Genomic DNA, 21,870 nt, shown 5'->3' on the forward strand with positions numbered 1-21,870 from the left:
TTGCAAAAAACAGTATTTTAGTCTTATATTAATCTTATGAAACATTAAATCTTATTTATTTTACTTGCTAAATAAGATGAAAATATTGCCAATGAGGTAAGACAGTTTGACTCTTTTTGAGATTTGCCAATAGCATAAGAACATTTCACTTGTCAAGCACATCTCATTTCAAGATTTGCCAAAAGGAACATTTCACTTAAGCCGACGAACTTAAAACAAGCTAATATTTTCTACTTGAGAGAGAAAAAAAGATACTACATATTAGTTTACATAACTTCTAAGCCATATTACAAGACTAAAATGCTTGTTAAAGACAGTTTTTGCAGTGTATAAGTGCAATGTCTGAATTATTCAGTAACACAAAGATATCTATGTTTTAGGCTTTAATTTTAGAAATAATAATTTTAAGACATTTTAAGAAACACCAGTACTCGTCATTTCCAGACAATCGGCGGACATACGTGGTTGCCATTCAGGGCAACACATGTGGTCGCCATTCAGGGCAACACAGTTGCAACACAGTCACTGTGAATCACGCCATGGGTGTCCATTCCCCCAAAGATAAAACAGAGGTTGATAGTCTCAGGTTCGGAGGCCTGGTCTCCCACTCCACACTCCTGCGTTCTGACCCTCCACGGCACCACACACATGGAATGGTCCAATCTGTTTGGGGGCAGGTCTCCCTCGAACTTCAGCACGGTCCAGCGCTGTCGGTCTGCTCCACAGGAAAAGACACCAGGAAGAGATTTAGGTCCATTTAGGTCCATCAGCTTGGGCAAGATAATGCTAGTTTACAACATTATCCCTCACTTCTTCCCAGGGATAAACTCTACACTTTATTGGGTATTTATCGGACTTATTTTTTTAGACTTATTCGTCCTCTGCTGCTGTAGCCTATCCACTTAGAGGTTTGGCACATTGTGTGTTCATGCTCTTCTGCATGACCAGTCCGGCCATTCTCCATTCTGACGTCTCTCATTAACAAGGTGCTTTTGTCTGCAGAACTGCTGCTCACTGGATGTTCTTTGTTTTTCCACTTTTTAAACTCTAAGAGACTGTTGTGCACTAAAATGTCTGCAACCAACAATCATTCCATGATCAAAGTCACTAAGATTTCTTCCCCATTCTGACATTTGGTCTGAAAAAACAGCTGAACTTAACTTTTCATTAGTTAATTTCATTAGTTAAATAACTAACTAACATATTTGTTACATAATATACATTGGCAAACCATAGGATGAACTTCTAATTAATTAACCATTAACAAATACATTAACTGGCCTTTTCGTTCCAATATGAATTGGCAATAACTAATGGGAGTAGTTAGCATTAATGAATGACGTAAAAATACATTAACAGAGCTGTGCAGATTAACTACTGATTAACTCAGTAATATTTTGTGAACAAATACACTAGTTAAACCAAAAAAAGATTGGTGTTACATAGCTGTTAAGATGGTGACTTATCTCAATGACTTATCAAGCTGACAAACAGCTGTGCTTGGACACACTGGGCTCACCGGTGTGGAATCTGTACATGGTGTTGGTCGCCCCGTCGGGGGTCATCCCCCCGAAGACGTAGATGCTCTTCCCGAGGGTCACGGCCGAGTGGGCGGCCACGCCTGGCGGGACGTCGCCCTTCGCTCGAACCCGTTCCCACTTCAGCGTCGCTAGAACACGACCGCGAAAACACGCTCAGTCACACGTCCCACTGGGGGCCATGGTCGACACAAACAGCTAAATATAACCATCATTCAGGCCTCTCTTCACTGGCTACCAATTAAGGCCATTATATATGTGTGTTTACTATATGTGCATTTGTATATTTATTCTCATGTATTGCTGTTTTATTGTAAATTGCTATGGGACCCATGTTGGTGATAATGCACCGTCAATAAATTTGACTTGACTTGACATGTTAGGAATATACGAGCAAAATATTAGTACTGCGCAAAATCACAGAAAGAGACATGAAAACAAACGTGGCCTATTGCGTTCCAGTTGCTCTTATTCCCTTACACTATACCGAGGTCCAGGTTTCATGCCTTAAGTCCAGTTTGTTCCCCAAACTGAGTCTTTGCAGTTAGGGCGATGGCACAAGGCTAAGCGCTATCGCACAGTCATAACCTGCTTCGCTTACTGGTGTCCAGGCAGTGCATGTCACTGTGGAACTTTTCTCCTGCGAGCCCTCCGTGGACGTAGAGTCTGGAGCCCACTGCTGCCACCACGTGGCCGTGCCTGGGAGAGGGAGGTCTGCCCTGCGTCTCGGGCTGTGACCAGGTCAGGGACACTGCAAAAAGGGGAAGGGGGTTCAGTCCACAAGGCCTTCGCACAAGCTCCAGTTACATCTCCCTCAAGTGGGACTTTTCCGCAGAAAGACTCGACTTGAGCTGGGTTATTGCGTTTACATTTTTGTCATTATGCAGACGCTTTAAATCCAAAGCGACTTACAAGTGCATAGGTTCTTCAACAAGTTAAAAACATCACATCCATAAACAAAACACGCATGAACAGCTGTGCTAACCAAAAAACAATAGTAATCATTTGTTTATTTTTTGATATAGGAGTATCACAAGAGGGGTATCAGAAGGAGGTGGGGTAAATCAGGAGGGAGGACCAAGATACTAAGGTATTCTCTGCAGAGCTCAGCTGATAATAGTGAGCTCCATGAAGTCCGAGACATAAAAACTTATTTTTTCCCCCTTGATTTGGCTCTGTCCCCCACAGTTTCACATGTGCACAGCTTCGCAGCATTCATTAAATAGTATTTTTATACACTTTGGTTCAGAAAAGACACAACTTTTTATACATAGCCCCCGCTTCCCATTTCAGGTGGGTCCAGGACTGTGATTAAGAAGCACTGAGGATGCAATAGAACTAGTGTGTGTTGATTTTAATGGGCCTGACCTGAGTCGAAGACGTGGAGCTGGAGGTCAGAGACAGGCATGGCCCCCGTGTCTCCCCCGGAGAAGACAAACAGCCTGTCCCCCACACAGGCAGTGTTGGTGTGGTATGTTCTGGCTGAGGGCGGGGAGCCTGAGGCCTGCACGCTCCTCCATGACCCAGTGCCTGCACACACACACACACACATTCACACACACACACATTCACACACACACACACACACACACACACACACACACACGCACACACACACACGCACACACACACACACACACACACACATTCACACACACACACACACACACACACACACACACACACACACACGTACACACATTCACACACACACACACACACACACACACACACACACACACACGTACACACATTCACACGCACACACACACACACACACACACACACACACATTCACGCACACATGCAGTAGAAATAAGAAATAAGTTTCTCAAAAACAAAATCTATTTCTGCATTTTCAGGAGATAACCTCACATATTAACCAAAATTACACATAACGTACCGCCCTTTTTACTTAATTAGCTACAGTATCGAGAGATCTGTGTACATAACGTGCTGATATATGAAGAGGTTAAAAATGTTCCTGGAAACCTAGAGCATAAAGAAACAGGTGCTCATAATTTACAAGGAGACCTAAAGAGCAAACAAACATAACAGACAACGGCTGCTCACGCACACACAGACACACGCTCCCGTGTGAGTGCGTGAACAGCGGCGATGCCCTCACTCTCCATGTTTAAGGCCTGTACGCAGCAGCGGTTTCCCTCACCCTCCATGTTTAAGGCCTGTACGCAGTTGGCCCTCACCCTCCATGTTTAAGGCCTGTACGCAGCAGCGGTTTCCCTCACCCTCCATGTTTAAGGCCTGTACGCAGCTGCGGTTTCCCTCACCCTCCATGTTTAAGGCCTGTACGCAGCAGCGGTTTCCCTCACCCTCCATGTTTAAGGCCTGTACGCAGCTGCGGTTTCCCTCACCCTCCATGTTTAAGGCCTGTACGCAGCTGCGGTTTCCCTCACCCTCCATGTTTAAGGCCTGTACGCAGCAGCGGTTTCCCTCACCCTCCATGTTTAAGGCCTGTACGCAGCAGCGGTTTCCCTCACCCTCCATGTTTAAGGCCTGTACGCAGCTGCAGTTTCCCTCACCCTCCATGTTTAAGGCCTGTACGCAGCAGCGGTTTCCCTCACCCTCCATGTTTAAGGCCTGTACACAGCTGCGGTTTCCCTCACCCTCCATGTTTAAGGCCTGTACGCAGCAGCGGTTTCCCTCACCCTCCATGTTTAAGGCCTGTACGCAGCTGCGGTTTCCGCTCTGCTGGGCCCCTGCGAACACCCACAGGCTGCAGGGGGCGCTCTCCGGGCTGAAGCTGCAGTGCTCGTACCGCGCCTGCAGGCCCCCCCACTCTGGGACGTCCCACTCGTGCCGGTCTGCGCGGGGGGAAAAACAGAAACACATTCTGTAGCAGAGGCTGGTGGGGTTCTGGTTTCCACGCTAACTTCCCGGGCGCCTTATCCCTTTCAGACCCAAGCGCCACCCAGCCCTGAAGTGGGTCCACCCAAATCTCAAGGGGTTTTTGCTTTGGCTGAGAAATTTTAGAAAGTTCAGTAGTTAATAATAGGGGCTCAAAACAATAGTATAGCAGTCATTCTGAATGGTTGAGAAGGTATGAAGTCGAGAGTGCCATGACTGAATGGGTTAATTACTACATAATTAGCTTCATTAGTTCTAACAATTACACTATCTGCATTTTAGATACATTAAGAACATGATTGACAGCCGAAGACTGTTCGTGTCCCTAGATGAAAATTTTTTTTGTGATCCAATACAGTGGTTCCCAAACTCGCTGTATGCTGGTTTTTCTTCCAACCACAACTGCAGTCTCAGAACTTTTAACAGGCTGTTACTTTTTTGTTTGTATTGTATGTGCCTATTGTACTACATTACAAACAATTACAACTGATAGACTGAGGTTAATCAATAGCTACTAATTAAGTGGCTGAACATGTTTAATTTAATACTTTTTTCCTTACATTTATCAAAACAATTCAGGTTTGGCTCGTTTCTAAACGTATAAAGTATTATTTGCCAGGTGGTTAGTTTTAGTGGCCAGGTATCCACACTTTCACCAATTGGGAGCTTTTTATTCACCAGTCATTACTTTGATCAGTTAAAAATTCCTTTTTATGTCATTACTTGCAATTAGCACAATATGAATATGGGAATTTGATTCTTTACACCATGCATAGCCATTTCTGACATAATGTGGCATGAAGTTCAAATGTGGTTGGACTGAAAACCAGCATTGGATTAAAGTTTTTTTATTTTTATTTATGACAACAAAAGGTGTCAGGCAAACACTTTAAGATCTTTACCAAGATCCAAGACGTGAGACTCCGAGAAGCTGCCATTGGGGTTGGCACCTCCGACGATGAGGATCTTTCCTTTGCCGGAGTCCTTGCCCGGAATGTAAGCGCAGGTGTGACCCACACTAACCCCAGGACCCCCTCCTCGGGGCACCACAGCGTACCTGCGTAAGTAACATTATGAAATGCATCAGCCAATTCAGCTAATAATACATTACATTACATTACATTAATGGCATTTGGCAGACGCTCTTATCCAGAGCGACGTACAGTTGATTAGACTGAGCATTACATTACATAATATTAATAATATAATATAAAATTAATATTAACGCTAACCTAACGTACATCGCTTAACATGAAGTTAATTAGGCTATATCAGCTAATTTTAGAACATCAAGGAACATAAAATAAAACGACCTTTGTCTGTCTTCATTAACACTAATATTAAATGCTTTATTAACTTTACCAAACTGAATCTCGAGGCTTGTCTTCTGGTTCAAGGATAGGAAGAAATTCCATTGTTAGCTGTTATTGAAGAACAAACGCATCAAATACTGCTGTTGTGATATCTGGATAATGTTAACTAATTGTTTTGCTTGGTAAATCTTGTGAAGGGGTGTGTGAACGTTACTTGAGGGTTTGAAACATTTTGAACGTTGCCATGACAATAAAAGAACGGCAAGACTGATTCAACGCTAGCTAGCAGTAGCAAGCGAACTTGTTTTTAATACCAATAAAGTTGACGAACTTAAAAGCTATATTTATTTGCTAGGTAATGGATATTTATAATAGAGTAATGAAATATAGGCTAACTTACTAGCAAAATTTACATTAGCTCTGTATTACTTTGCTCTAGCATATGTTTTCAAAACAACGTAAAGACCACACGCTAGCTATTTACGTTGACACGATACAATAGTATGATCAATTCCACCTAGTTAATTTGGAGTTCTTGTTTTTCAAGACATTCGTAATAAAAGCGATAACGTTAGCTACAGGTAACTAGCTAGCCATACTGCATTTTGTAACACAAATGTTCAGTCAGGAAACTAGCTGTTGGCCAGAGTGCTAACTTACCTTTCAACTTTGAGCTCTTTCAACGCACCAATCAAACGACGACATCGAGGAACGCGATTGGTTTACGCGATTGAGCACGCCCATAACATAGAGCGTATCTCGATGGAGCGTACATACCACAGAACTGTGCGTACCCCTGCGATCTCTTGACCTCCTTATCAAAAACACACGGGAGATTATCTGCAAGGTTTATGTAGTCCGATATTTTATCTTGGAGTGGAATAATGAAAGGAATAATTAAGCCACGTATATTTATACAGACTAGTTTAACGTGGCAGATGTTTTGCAGGCACAGATTAAGTGTAGGCCTAGCCTAAATTAAATTTTGAATGTAGATTTTCAATACAAATATCAATTTAGTCCACGACAACGCAATCTGTGTCTGGGAAATCGACCCGTAAACAGCTATTCGTTGTGGAAACGAGAATTACACGTGCACCATGAATTGTCACCACATGGGGCCGCCATTGGACAGAGAAAAATATCTGTTTCCACAGAAAATTCAGGATCCCTCCTGTGTGTAGCAAACATAAGAGTGGAATAATGGTTGGCATTTTTATATAGCGCCTTTATCCAAAGCGCTGTAAAATTGATGCTTCTCATTGGGGTAGGAGGAAGTGCGTAACATATTTGATGGGTGTTGAGCGTGTTCAGTGTAAATAATGAGGATCACACAAGAACGAAGGTGCAAAAGTGTATATTATACAAAGTGCAAGCACTATTTACAAAAGTATTTATAGTACAACAAACAAAGGCCAAGGGACACAGCTGTTGCCAAATAAATGAACAAGCAAAACTAAACCAAGCTAGAATCAAAGATAAGCTGACTGACTTATTAAGCAACAAACAAAAGCCTATCTGACTATTCTAACAAAACATAAATTACACAGTTGGCAACCACCCCTTTCCTAATGTGTCTAATACACAAATTCCACCTATGTGTAGCAAGGGTGTATAGAGGCCTCTGTGTTACCTGCCCCAGGGCCTGGACTATACACAGACAACCACACATACACGCAAGTAGGGGAATAGCTAGTTTTAACACAGACATACACAAGTAACACAGACATACATCAGAGACCTGGGACTGCCAGCAGACACACAGCTTTTATCTTTGGGAGGAGGGATGTGATTGTTGGAGGTGGGACCAGGATGATGATGGACAGGTGGGACAGTGAATGGAATTGTGATTGGCCACCTGCAGAGTAAAAACAGGGGGGGGGGGGGACAGAGGGAACACAAGACCCAATAATATGGAATAAACACTCATTCACCCATTCACCCATTCATGCACACACTCACACCCACACACCAACAGCGATTGGCTGCCATGAAAGGCACCAACCAGCTTGTCAGGAGCATTTGGGGGTTTGTTGTCTTGCTTAGGGACACTTCAACACACCCAGGGTGGGATGGAACCGGTAACCCTCCGACTGCCAGACGACTGCTCTTACCACCTGAGCCAATCTCGCCCAATGTTTTAAAATGATTTACATTGTGCTGCACATTGTTACTTTGCAGTGTCCGGCTAATATTTAAAGCTAAATGAAATATAATCATAATATATCAATCAAAATGAAAAAGATTCTATATAAAGCACGGCTGTTAGTCGTTGCAGAGCTGAATTTACTCTTGTGGTTTGATCTGGGTCGTAGGCGCAGGTGCTGATTGGCTGGTTGGATCTGGGCAGTAGGCACAGCTGGTGATGGCTGGCCTGGCCGGAGAAACAGGGCTGCGGGCTGCGTCCCGAACGAACAGGTGAACGTTAAACACGCTCTATAATAGTATTTGTATTCTCTGTGTGAGGTGTGAAACAGACGCTTGGCTCTTCAAGCCATCCGCAGACTGATGGAGGCTTGGGCAACACAAGCCTGGAACATGTTTCCCAGCTCCCAGTGTGAACATAAGTGAATTTAAAATGAATTTAAAATTCTGTTTCATTCTTTATTATAGAATGGGCCTTTTGAGTTGAGTTTTCATCTCCATTGGTTCCAAAAGACTCTTGCCCTGAGAGAGGGATCTGTATGAATGACTTTGGTTTATTCTATTTTTGTACTGACAGCAATGAACTAATTACATTTATGATTTGTGTTGAGCTATTCTCATGGTTATGATCAAGAGGTTATGATGGCCCCTCGTTGCCTTGTTGCCACTGATCTTCACTCCTGATCCTGGCCGGCTGCAGGGTCTGATAGTTCTTGTTTTTGCGCAACCAATTCAGATCTTGCCATCAGTCAGATATACTGTATCAATGAGCATTGCTGTTAAAAGAACGATCATAAGAGAAAATGAAATTCTACCTTTGAAAAATATGAATATTTGAATAAAGAGATGCGCTCCTCTGTGTACTGGAGAGGCGACCGAAAACCTTTTTCTCCGCGACAGACAGTGACAGGGAAAAATAACTGCATTTTGGCATGAGCGGATAATGAGATCATGTCGTTGTCTCAGCGTTCTCTGTGCAGTCTCGGCTGTGGCCGGGCTGCTGTCAGAGCCGTCAGGAACACCTCGGCTCTCCCGCTCGATTGTTCCGGCAGAGGTCAGGTGCAGTGCAGCCACTCATCCAGCCATGCGAATATTGCCCCACTTTTTTGCTCTATGACGAGTTTCTAACGCGGGGCTGCTCCGGGCGTGTGTCGCTAACGAGGCTTATCGCTCTGCGCTACTGTTCTAAAGCAGGGGTTTTCAACCTTGTATTTCTCTGTTTTTATTTAACATTATGTGAAAAGGTGAAGTTCATGGTTCAGATGAAGTTCAGATAAAGATCATGGACAGGGGTGTGTGTGTGTGTGGGTGGGGGGTAGGTGCAGGCTTGGGCGGTTAGCGTTGAGATTGTGATTGTGGACCAAAGGGTGTGCTGTGGGTGGGGGAGGGGGCAGATTCTGGCTTGGGCCAGCTGGCCATGGATCGTCACGGTTGGCTGGTGCTGGTTGAAAAAACCTGGGTTATGAGCACACCTGGGACAAATATGTAATTGTTTTAGATTGAAATGCTTTTCTATGCTTCACTGAGCTTGTCTGGTGTATTGGATCTTATGAAGTACTCTCAAAAAGTGTGAACCCTGCCTTCTGGTCTTCTTGGTTGGCTCAATTGCACCAGGCAAGATCACTTGCGCGCAGAACAGTATTTCAATCCAAATCAATTGCATATTTGACCCGGGTCTGTTCTGGAATGTTCTTTGAGTGCGTGGCCAAGGTGTCAGAACAGGTGCTGTGGTACAGGTGGTAACCGTTTGCTCTGAGCAGCCTCAGATGACTTTAATGTGGAAGACTGTCTCACCGATTTCAGTTTGGAGGCGCATGGCGTTCCTCGTGTATTGCTCTCTGTTCACACACAGACTTCTCCGAAGCGTTTCACAATGCATGAGATGGTCTGAATAAAACATCACACGGAATCAAGCACACTGTTAAACCGCTGGAAGGAAGCGCTGCACATGGAGTAGTACAGATGGGTTCGGTATGCCTGGACTGTCTAATGATTACGGCGTCTTAGGAAATGAACATTCTGCAGCCTTCTTCAGTACCCCCGGACTGAAACTACTGCTAACGAAAGACTTTGAAAGATGTTTTCATTTGTCAAAGATGATTCTCAAAATCAGAAAAAATCATTCTTTCATCTCCTAAACCATGGCTACCGCTTACTGCAGCCCCCCCCCCCCCCCCCCCCTACAGGACACACACAGGGGGGGCTTAGCCAATGCATCCAGGCACTTGCAGCTTCATCATCACCGGCACACATTGTTTATCATTGCTTCCATTAAGAAGCCAGATGGTAAGGGCTGTGAATTAGTTCACTGTTCGGACAAATCCAAAACAGGCTCAACACTTTCCTCAATCTCCCACCCCCTCCTCCCACAATGTCCCATAACATCTGCTCTGGCTGCTGAGGTCTGGAGAGTGGCTGCACTGTAGGATTGGGTGTGTGTGTGTGTGTTTTTGGTCAGGAAGAGAAGGGTAGGTGTGTGTGTGTGTGTTTTTGGTCAGGAAGAGAAGGGTAGGTGTGTGCAGGGGGTGTTCCTGTGTAGACTGTCCATTTTTTTCGGCTGGGCGTGCGAGCCATCGCATCCCGTCTGTCACTCACGCGAAATGGCCGGCCCAGAGAGATCCCGCCTCCTGTTTAGTTTCTGATGCAGTGACTGTTACACAAAGCATTTCCAAAGTGTCTTGCTCATTGGACTTCACCCTGTCCTTATCGTGGGAACCTCCTCTGGACTTTCCCAAGGCTGGCGCTGGACATTTGCCAATGTTTATGTTCCTGTAATTGGAAAAGTGTGATTGGAGTGTGTGTGTGTGTGTGTTAGGCAGTGCCCATTTTTGTTCAGGCCATGTGAGATTGTGTCGGCTAGACCAGAAGTATGAGCGTGTCTATTATAAAAGAGAGGTTTGGCAGAATGAAAATAACATTCTTTCATGCATTCTATCCAGTCCAGTCTTTTGAAGCCTTTTCATGAAGCTCCCCATCTCTGACGATTGAAGTGCTTATCTTGCCTCTCTGGGCATAAAAAATGGGGGGGACTGATATCCCAGGGTAGGGTTGGGTGGGGTTAATCATCGGTCACTGGGCAACAGTCGCAGATCAGGCCGTCAAAACAAAGAAGCACAAATGCCTCACAAATTTAGCTATTATCATTTCATTTCAAATATACAGATCTGGCTAAACTAGTTACTATGCAGTTAAACTACAGCAGGAAAACTCATAGGGATCGTTCACTCTCTGGGGCTTAATATAAGTGTTAGTGTTGTTTTCATTTTTATCGTTACAGACATTTTTTATGTGCAGTGTGTCACGTTTCAGGTCTGTCTCGCCATGTTTTATGTTTATTTATGTTGTCTTAGTCACGTAGTGTCTTATCATGTATTATGTTAGTCTAGGTTCGTCATGTTGTTTAGTTAGTCATGTTGTTGTTTATTTTCTTGTCATGTTTAGTTATGTTTCGCTACGATTTATTTTCTTGTCATGTCTAGTTATTTTTCGTCACGTTTATATTACCTTGTTATGTTGAGTGGTTATCGTCTTAGTTTCGCGTTGTGTTATGTTTTGATTTATGTTTATTGTTACGTTCACTGGTCGTTGTTTATGCATACACTTTTACATGTCTTTCCGCAAACCTTGCGTTCCGCATTTTCTTTCTCTCTCTCTCTCTTTCTGTCATTCACTCCCTTAGTGTTTCCATTTGTCTATTTACTAAAACTACTAACGCTAGATCAGGATTGGGTAGAGACTAACAAACTAATCATGTGTTCATGTTACCTTACGTTTCTCGTGCATGTCATTTACTAATTTACTAATGCTAGGGCAGGATAGGTTTATTACTAACGATTACTAATCTCCTTGTTAAACTTGTCATCCATAGCACCTGTTTTCCATTTCCTTGCTACGCTCTAACTAATTGTCTGCACCTGTCTACACCCGCATTTATAGCCCAGTCGCGCTACTGTTCACTGCGAAATTGTCTGCCTCTGTTTTCCACGCAACTCTTGAGCATTTACTGTTTTGATTACACGTTACGATCCAAGCCTGTTTACCGACCATAGTTTATTGATTTCTGTTTTGTGACCATCGTTTGTTTTTTTGACTACGTCCTCGCCTACCGTTTTTGTACTTTTGCCCCGCTGATTGTTTCATGGTTTCGACTCCCGCTTCGCCCACGACTACGCCTCTGCCTGCCGTCCGCCTGTTCATCTGCCCCGCTGACAGCTCTCCTGCTACCGGACCTCCCTGCACGTCTACCGACTACGAGATTGCCTCTTCCCTCGGCACCGTGCTTTTTGTTTGTTTTATATTTGTTTGGCTGGATCTTCGTGTATGGACTTTGCTTGTGTTTACTACGCTCCTGGGACTCGTCCCGAATAAAGCCCTAACGGGACTTTATTTAACTATTGTTTCTGAGTCGTGCATTTTGGGTCCAACCCCCACGCACCCGTCTCACAGTGAAGGATATTTTAGATTCTTCCAGAAGTTTTTGACGACCATTCTGTTTGACAATGGCTGGCATAGAAACATTAGAGGGTGCCATCTCTATCTAGTGTCATTGTATCTCTGGTGCAGGCCTTCCTCACTAGACTCTGGGTAAGGAAGAGCGTGTGTGTGGGGGGTGTGTGTGTGTGGGGGGTGTGTGTGTGGGGGGTGTGTGTGTGGGGGGTGTGTGTGTGGGGGGTGTGTGTGTGGGGGGTGTGTGTGTGGGGTGTGTGTGTGTGGGGTGTGTGTGTGTGGGGTGTGTGTGTGTGGGGTGTGTGTGTGTGTGGGGTGTGTGTGTGTGGGGGGTGTGTGTGTGTGGGGGGTGTGTGTGTGTGGGGGGTGTGTGTGTGGGGGGTGTGTGTGTGGGGGGTGTGTGTGTGGGGGGTGTGTGTGTGGGGGGTGTGTGTGTGGGGGGTGTGTGTGTGGGGGGTGTGTGTGTGGGGGGTGTGTGTGTGGGGGGTGTGTGTGTGTGTGTGGGGGGTGTGTGTGTGTGGGGGGGGTGTGTGTGTGTGGGGGTGTGTGTGTGTGTGTGGGGGGGGTGTGTGTGTGTGTGGGGGGGGTGTGTGTGTGTGTGGGGGGGGTGTGTGTGTGTGTGGGGGGGGTGTGTGTGTGTGTGGGGGGGGTGTGTGTGTGTGTGGGGGGGGTGTGTGTGTGTGTGGGGGGGGTGTGTGTGTGTGTGTGGGGGGTGTGTGTGTGGGGGGGGGTGTGTGTGGGGGGGGGTGTGTGTTTGTGTGTGTTCGGGGCCCTTGTGAGGTTCCTGGGTGCTCCACTGATGTCCGCGGTGTTTGGGGAGTGCCGGGGTATTGTCTCCGGACATAGCGGGAGGTAGCTCCCTCTCTGCCTGCTCCCCAGTTCAACCAAACTTCCGTCCAATCAGAAGCCTTGTGTCTGTTCTCTATTCAAAGTGAAAAGGCTGTTAAGAACTAGTTCATTGATCGGCTTTTCCAAGCCTCACCCCCACCCTTCTGGCCAAGCACGCTCTCTCTCGCTGACTGATTCCCTTGCTCGCTCATGCGGAAGGGATTCATCCAGACATGGATCATTCGTGTTTCAGCCTCACTTTCCCTCTCTCTCTCTCTCTCGCATCATAATTAAAGAGTCTTTCATTCATAATGGAAGTTTACATTTACCTTCTGGGCTGTCAATATGAAGACAATCAGACATGTCAGCATTCTAGATGTGAATTTGTGCGATGTCCAGCACACAGTATGTGTTTTCTGCCTGGTATAAATCTGCTGACGTATTTACTCATGCTTGAGCGGGCCCTTATTAAAACCCAAAATGGCAGAAGGGAATGGCTGATTTTACTGGAGGTTTCCCAGTAATAGTGTCATTTGGAATTGTTATTGTTTGTTGTGGACACAAACTTGCTTTGCATCAAACCCTTCCATTTGGTCGACACTCAAAAACAATGTTCAACAACAAGCCCATAGTAACATGTGAGCTTAGGTCCCGGGAGGTGATTTCTGCTTCCCTGGGTCGAGATGAGTCAGGGAAGAGAGGATCATGGGTAGCTGTGGCGCTAAAGGGCAGTTGGGGTGTCCTCTGTCCGTGGTCTGCATGAGTTTGGGAGGCCGTGGTGCTCTGGAAGGCCACAGTGCTTCAGAAAACTGCAGAGAACAGGTAATGGGATATTGCAGTGAAAGATTCTCCCATGAATACATAAATGTGTATGCTCTTCTAGGAATGCTTAGCACAGGGCTAGTGCAGCCTTGGTCCTGGGGAGTGTGGAAGACTATGTACACTTGTCGAGGACCCGGCCCTAGGCCCCCCTGATGAGAGATTGACGGGGGATGGGTTAGAAAGGAATGCATTGTTAACCCCTCGCACACGCCATCGAGGTGGTAGTAAGAACGCCCGTAAGAAGAAAAATATGTGGTTCAGAGAATGAGCACCCATGCTTGTCAGTAGAGGAGTCTGAAGTCGGGGGACTTAGATTTAGGGTTTTAAGGAGCAAGGTTAAAGTTCTGACTGAGAATACCCCAACCCTACAGGGGAGGGGCACAATGCCTGGCTAAAGAAAAACAAAAATAAGGAAAACGGAAGGGATGTCAATACCGAAAGAAAATTAATGATTAATGGCGGATGATTTACACTCAGCTATTGGCTGGATGTCCTTTGTAAATCCCTTAAGGCGCCGCGGAGAGGGGCACCTGAAGAGGGTGTTGGGATGGTGGCAGGCTTTAACGTCTGGCTTACATGAAATCAAAGTTTGGAGGAAGTCAAGGAGAGATTATGAAACTGACACAGACACCAGTGATGAATAGGTTCATTAAAAACAACATAAGGGCTAGTGTTTTTCCACTCATATATTAAGTTGGGGGAAATTCCCAAACCAGAGGGGCCCATGAAATAAAATATTGGGGACAGTTCTTTGGAGGTATGAGAAAATGACAATTGGAAAAACAGAAATAATTAATATGGTCATTAAAAAACAGGTTATATAAAAGATAAATGTCTTCCCGCTTGACATAATGGGGGCATTTCTTATCAAAAAAGGTACACTTTTGTATACAAAAAAGATATATAAGGGATAAGTTTTTAGACCTTAGAGCAGGATCCCAGAATTTGGCTTCAGAAGATATCTACGAGCTGTTGCAGAGAGAGCAACGCAAGACAGTCAAGCTGGAGTGGCGCGCTCCCTCTGCGCGCCACTCCAGGATATGGATATGGAGAGAGGAGTGACGTACGCGGTGCGGACTCAGGTGAAGAAAGAGCCACACAGAACAATTATAACCAAGCTGGAGTGGTAATTATAATCTATATTACTTGTAGAAGTAGGAAAAGTAACATATTATAAGTTTACTTTTATATATCTTTTATTTCTTATTAGGATACTATATAAAGTAGAAAAATGTAGAGAAATTATCATATTTAGATAAATATAATATTATAGGAATAGTTTCTTTTTAAACGTCAAGAAGGGGGAGCTATAGGATAAGGCTAAGGCCAAAGAGGATGGATATAGGAAGGGTGTACCTTGATTTTTAAACATCGTGGTGGAAAGGTAATTTAGAAAGAGCTAAGAGGGGTATATGTAACTTGCATGTGATTAGCAAACTGCAAAAGATGATATGTACACTGTAATCTGTACAACTCTATTCTTTTGATTGATTATAATAAAATATATCTTACTATAATCATATGTGACAAAGAGTCTTTAGAGTAAATACATTGAATACAGGACATCGATTACCAGATTTGCATCACACCCTTCACTTCGAGACTGGGCTGGAAGTTCAGTAGAACTTACCAGGGCTCCAGGACGTTCGGAGTACTTGATTTCGTCCCCGAGACACCTCATGGTGAGGTACTGCTCGTGGGAACGTGAGGTCTGAGCTCGGCAAGGGGTCCGTGGCTCACGACAATTTTGGCGCCCAACGTGGGGCACGAGCAGCAGAGAATTGCTCACGGCCTATTGAGGCATTGTCCGAGTGGATTCCTACTCGAGGGTCTCGAGTTGATTACTGGCACTGAAGAGAAAGGTGCTGGACACCTAAGTAGTGAAACCGTAAATACTCGAACTCAAAAGGAATCGAAGTAATTTAGAATAAGTTACAATATTAGAAAACTGTATAGGACAGTAAATTCTAATAAAGTAATAGTATACATATCAATCTATAAATAGGTGGGAAAATGGCTGTCAGTGATATGCCAGACCCACATATAGAAATATATTATCTAATAAAGAATAGCCCATAGTAGGGACTACTAGGGACTAAACAAGTCGCGCCTCCGACAGAGGGAGAGGTATTGGTTCGGAAAATACATAAAGAGAATGGATATTTCTCTTTTAATGTAATTAAGAACTTGAATAGGTTACATATACCCAAGCTGAAAGAGGTAGTGAAGGGAGTAGTTAAGAACTGCTCACAATGCCAGATGATTAATACACCACACGGCCTGTGGAGTGCTGGATTAACTATAAGGTCGGGTGTACCCTGGGGAAGTATTTGCATGGACGTGGCCGGTCCTGTAGTACGATCCACAGGGGGGCACCGATACTTGCTGATAATAGTTGATTCGTGCACTGGGTACACCCTGGTCCATCCTCTGCGGCAAGGTACGGGGAGACAGATTCTAGCCAAGCTAGAAAGCACAGTAATGGCAATAGGAAAACCTAAAGAAATTAGATCAGACAATGGAGCACATTTCAAGGATACCATTATCAATAAATGGTGTATCAAAAACAATATAGAAAGAATATTTTCCCCACCCTATCATCCTCAAGGAAATGAGATAGTAGAGAAAGTGTTAGATAAAAATATGGTAAAATTGAAAAAGGGAGGAATAACCTCAGTGGCACAATGCTGGAAGAAATTAAAGGACCAGGCTGTTGCATCATGTGTTCATGTAATGAATTAAGGCCAGGATATCAGGGACCTGGTGGGGCAAGAGTACCCCCAAAAATAGAGGGGTTACCAGGGGACGCCCTATGGGGAATGACAACCCAGACAGGGCATTCTCCAGTAGTAATGATGCACAGATTAGTGGTCTGTGGACAGTGCAGGATTAGCATTGCGACAAATACCACTTTTCTCATGGCCAGAGAAATAGAGGGGCCTGAGAAGGGGGGGCAGCCTAGGAAAAAATGTAGCTGCCTTGAAACAGCAGAAGGGGAACTTGTGACATGTAATGAGTGCAGGGAACTCACTTTCGAGGGATCAGCTGTAGCAGCGGGCCTCACTCATGCATTAATCCCCTATGATAAAAACGAGACCTCCAAAGGTCAGGAAAAGTCAACATATGCCCAGCCCATTATGGGTAGACAAAGAGACGACCAACTAAGAAATGTTATTGAACAGACATACAACTACGGGCCCACCTGGCTGCTGATGGTTAACCGAAGGGGAGAGACAGATACCAGACCTATGAGGTTTAGGCGAAAAGCCATAAATAGAGAAGGAAGAGTAGTATGGAGATTAACAGATTATAAAGAGGAAGTTAAAAATTGTCTGTACCCACCAGAAGATGCTGAAATACTAGACATACCTTTTGGGGATCAGAAAACCAGAGCATGGTACAGCAGTGATACAGATTTATTAATGAGAAAGTTCAAAGCTAGAGCACAAAAAGTAGGGCAAGTGGCATACTTCAGGTTACATGCTTTCCCTGTAGAAGGGATATTAAAAGGGGTGAGAAGACAATTAATTGTGTGCGCAGAAGGCCTAATTGATGATAAAGGGCAAGTGAGAGAAACAATTGTGGTTGAGGAATCTCGGAGGGGAGCCACAGGGCGGATAAACCCTCGCCGCAACCATTCTGATGATAAAGACGAGGCCACAGGGCCTCTTTACACACTAACCATAACAGTCACCACCAGAGTTGGGGTTGGCGAAGGTGTATACTCTGTTTCAGCTAGGCAGTCAGTGGAACCCCTGTCTACAGACGCTGACGGAAAAGCAGCTGAACCTGTAGTTCCAGACCCCGAGCCAGAGTACAAGGACGTCCACGATTTTGCTACTACAATACCACTGAGAAATAACCCGAACAATGGAGGACCTAGAGATGCTTCTCAGCAACGACGCACAAGGAGGCCGAGAATGTCGTGCTTCAGCGGGTGTTTCCGATCAGGAAATGCTGACAGAGTACATGAAAATCCGAAATCAAAAGAAAAATCAACAAATCCTGCGCAGTGAGTCTTTGAAGAAGGGACAAAATCGGGAAAAGAAAGGGTTAGCAATACTAGGGTTAATAATTTTTGTAGTAGGAATAGGATTAGGAAATTATATAATGAAATATAGAGTCCCTTACCAATACACATGCGTTACTAAGGAAATAAATGTGATCTGGTGTGAATACAACATGACATCACCAGGAAGTGAAAATAGTACTGAAAATTGCGGTCAGGAAATGAAAAATGAAACATGCTGTCACTATTTGACTCAAGGAGGTCGGAAATCCAGTATGATAGAATGCGATGTCAGCTGTATCAACACAGACGGGAAACAGAAATGTTCAAGAGGCAGGCAAACTCGATATTATCCAAGCTCATTGGGGCATAAAGTAAAGCGGGAGGTCCCGACAAAAAATACTCAAAAGACAAGGAGATGTGAGCTTAGATACCCCTTGCTTATAAGGAAAGGGTTACCGAGTTACACTGGACTTCGATGGTCACAATTAGAACAACGAGGAATAATATGGGGACCCACAACACCACTACTCACTAGTCTATATATAGGGGACCCGCAACAATATCCCAAAATAGATAAATCAATAAAGATACAAAAGGAACTAGGGTGGACAAATACATATGTATATCAGAATAGAACTTTACTGTGTACATTAGCCTATTGGAGTCAAGATAAATTTCGAAAGGGCATTTGGGCAGCTGATACAATCCAAGCAATGCCATCGTTATTGATTAAGACAGTAATACCTTCTCGAGAAATAGTAGAGAAGATACTTCAGAAAGAAAGGGAGATGATAGAAGAAATGAGACAGTATGCAATATCAGTATATATAGAAGACGAAAAAGATATAAGGGAAAAATCAATCTCCAAAAACGACATTAAAAAGGGTGTAATGACAATGGCATGCACCTGGGAACCTTCAGATATAGGCCCGTAGAAGAACAACTTAGGAATTGGATAAGTTGGTACTGGAACAAAGTTATGAAAGGAAAAGATCCTAAAACAGATTACAAGGAAGAATGGATTCATTATACGTTAATGAGTGGTTGGTGGGAGGCCTATGCTGGAGATATAGGGAATAATGCACAAAACCAGGACTATTTTAAAAATTATGTCCCTGACCACTTCGTGCCACCGCTCAGAACTAATTACACAGGGAAGCAAGAACATGGAGCTAAGCCTCAACTAATATATTTTAATGACAAATTTGGGAAAAGGTTGTATATAGTAAATCAGACTTCTGGGGCCCTACTTAAAAATATGGGGGTCATAACCCCAGATAACACCTGTAAGAGAGGAAAAGAGTTAATATGGCAACAACCAGCTTGTGACCTTCGAGACGACTTGCGTCTGGTATGGAAAGCTTGGAAGGAGATGATTAATGCAGGACATGTATACGAAGGATATAAGTGGATGAGAAACTTAACTCTTTATAGCAATACAAGTAAACGTATTTTTATAGGGAGAGGAGGGGTCTCTAATGTGATCAGAGCAATCTGGACAGGAGTTAAACAAGGAGTGAATAATGGAGTAAATATGTTTAAAGAAACCACCTCTAATATCATGTCCTGGGGATGGGACACTATTAAATCCCTGTTTGGGCCCTGGGTATGGGTTATAGGAGTTGGAATATTAATCATAGGAATAATATATGTCATTTTTGTATGCTTAAGGTGCAGGCGTCATAGACAACAGTATTCATATCACAAGCTCGAGTCTCAAAAACAAGAGCATGAGCATCAGCGTACTTTTGCTGAAATCTTGACCCGACGACCCCGGCAAGAAATCACTAACTGTTAAGGGAGGCCTAAGATAGACGTAAGGAAAAGATAGAGGGGTGAAGGATACTGACCTCAAAAACCAAAATGGCTACCCAAAACACAAACAGATAAGGTATAAAGCCTGGAACAGTCAGAGACACAGGTCACAGCAGAAAAACAACTGAGGCAAGCATATTGGAATAATGGCAACTTGGAACAGTTCCTATGAAACCATGAGCCTAATCGGGAATGTATCAGGGGAAGGAAATCTGGGAGTGCGGGATAACGGTGAAGCAATACCGTTAGCTCTATCCATGGTGAGTTCCCTCCTCCGAGCTCTTGATTTGAATCTTGGTAACATAGTAACAGTAATTAAACTCATTAGGAGTAAAAATTGTTAATTGAATTCTAAAATCAAAATATGGTTTTATTTGGAATGCGGATTTCAGGACAAGATTTCAGACAAAGATAACAAATGAAATTTGAATGCTGAATATGAGATTTGATTTTTGTCAATAACAGGCACCTTATGAATACAAATATGGAATTACAAATTTACTAAATGGCTAGTATTAACACAATATGCATTGGCTATGGGATATCTAAATTCTAATTTTTTTAATAGGCAGGTATTAAGAAATAATATAAATGCTATACCTGATCATGCTTGTGTTCGATGGGTCACAAATAATAACAGTCCTCAGTTGTATGTCCATGGAAATGCAAATACTTGTGAATCCAAAATGTAGGGGCAGGAGCCCAAAGAATGATTTATATATCTTGTGTACTTAAAAATCAAAATTGACACCTGAGGCCTAGGGCCTCCAAACAAAGAAGGGGATTCACAGGAATCCGCACACTGAAGTTACAAATTCAAAAATGAACTCCAAAGAGAGATGTCCCGTGTAAGAATAGTTGCATGGCCTCCTGCACCAAACCAGCAAACCGTATACATAAATCTACGCATCCAACAGAGATGTAACTTGATCCGTTGGACGTTTAAGATTGATTGGGGAAAATCCTGCTGGTTAATAAATAACCATTCTCACAAGGAAAAGAGAAATCTTGTAGTGTATATCCATAAAAAAAGTAATAATAATAATAAACCCCTAAATTATTCACCGGGCCTAATCGAAACCGTGTAAATATATAAAAGAATTAAGTTCCTAGGGAATATAGATAATCAAAAACGCATGGAAAAACTTATATATTCTGGTAGAGGTAGGATGGAAAAATAATATAAAATAAAGAAAAATTGTATTTGATCTCTTACAGAATAAAACCGGGAAATGGATTGTGGAAAAAGAACAAGTGGAAGCCAGTGAATCACAATTCCCAGTGACAGCCCTAAAAGAGGGGTTCGCAAATGAAACAGATACACCCAGAAATCCCATAGAATTAGGAGGGTATCGTAATCATATAGTGAATACTTTGTTTGCTTTTGGAGATAAGAAAAGGTTATTTAACACCTGCAACCTCAAATACCCCCCACTAGATTCCTGTCTGAACTGTGAGAAAACCGTGAGGTTTAGGAGGGGGGCCAGGGGCCTATACGGTAGTCTCTGCACCCCATGCTTTATCTTGAACAAGAATGAATGCATCAATATTATCAACCTAGACAATCACAGAGGAAAATTTGAAATTTTAGAGAATACAATGACTGTATATACAGACATTCCAAATTACCCATTGTCAGAGGGATTATTCGCACCCATAACATGTATCAGCATTATTAAATTCCTTATAATGAGGAAAAACAAGATATTGTGACAATACGCAGGAATATATTTCCGTATATCTACGAAGACCTTGAAGGGAAACAACAAACTAAATATATAATCAAGAGGAAAAAAGTACCCTCTCGACAGCTGTAAAAACACTCGAACGGGGAGAACTATGTGGGGAAGGGGTTTGTATTATCTATATATTATTTTATTTTTAAAGACAGTTTGGGGTATACCCCTGAAGGAGAAGTACCAACCAAGGACAGGAGGTGGTGATGTGTACAGAAAGGCTTTCCTGGAACAACAAGCCTTCCTCGATGGAAGGAACAGTTTCCAGATTACACGCTGTATCCCTGAACCTGAAGGAGGAAAGATCCCAAGGAGTCGGTGCATCATCTGCTTTGAGGATGTGAGAG

At 43.5% G+C, this 21,870-nt stretch overlaps 1 protein-coding gene across 2 annotated transcripts; it reads right to left on the minus strand.

Moving 5' to 3' along the window:
- Positions 1 to 370: 370 nt before the first annotated feature.
- On the minus strand, positions 371 to 6,367 carry rabepk (Rab9 effector protein with kelch motifs). Of its 2 annotated transcripts, XM_061262683.1 has the most exons (8): positions 6,120 to 6,367; positions 5,769 to 5,827; positions 5,309 to 5,463; positions 4,166 to 4,363; positions 2,907 to 3,068; positions 2,140 to 2,289; positions 1,520 to 1,669; positions 371 to 715 (listed from the first exon to the last, which is right to left on the minus strand). In XM_061262683.1, exons 2-8 carry the CDS (start codon positions 5,819 to 5,821, stop codon positions 498 to 500), a joined length of 1,086 nt encoding a protein of 361 aa, XP_061118667.1. In that variant the 5' UTR covers positions 5,822 to 5,827; positions 6,120 to 6,367; the 3' UTR covers positions 371 to 497. The 2 variants fall into 2 exon arrangements, with proteins under 2 accessions (XP_061118667.1, XP_061118668.1); XM_061262684.1 differs by having other exon boundaries at positions 4,208 to 4,363; positions 5,769 to 6,367.
- Between the last annotated feature and the right edge of the window lie 15,503 nt (positions 6,368 to 21,870).

The sequence above is a fragment of the Conger conger genome, chromosome 12 (assembly GCF_963514075.1).
Source record: "Conger conger chromosome 12, fConCon1.1, whole genome shotgun sequence".
In the NCBI taxonomy this organism is placed as follows: Eukaryota; Metazoa; Chordata; class Actinopteri; order Anguilliformes; family Congridae; genus Conger; species Conger conger.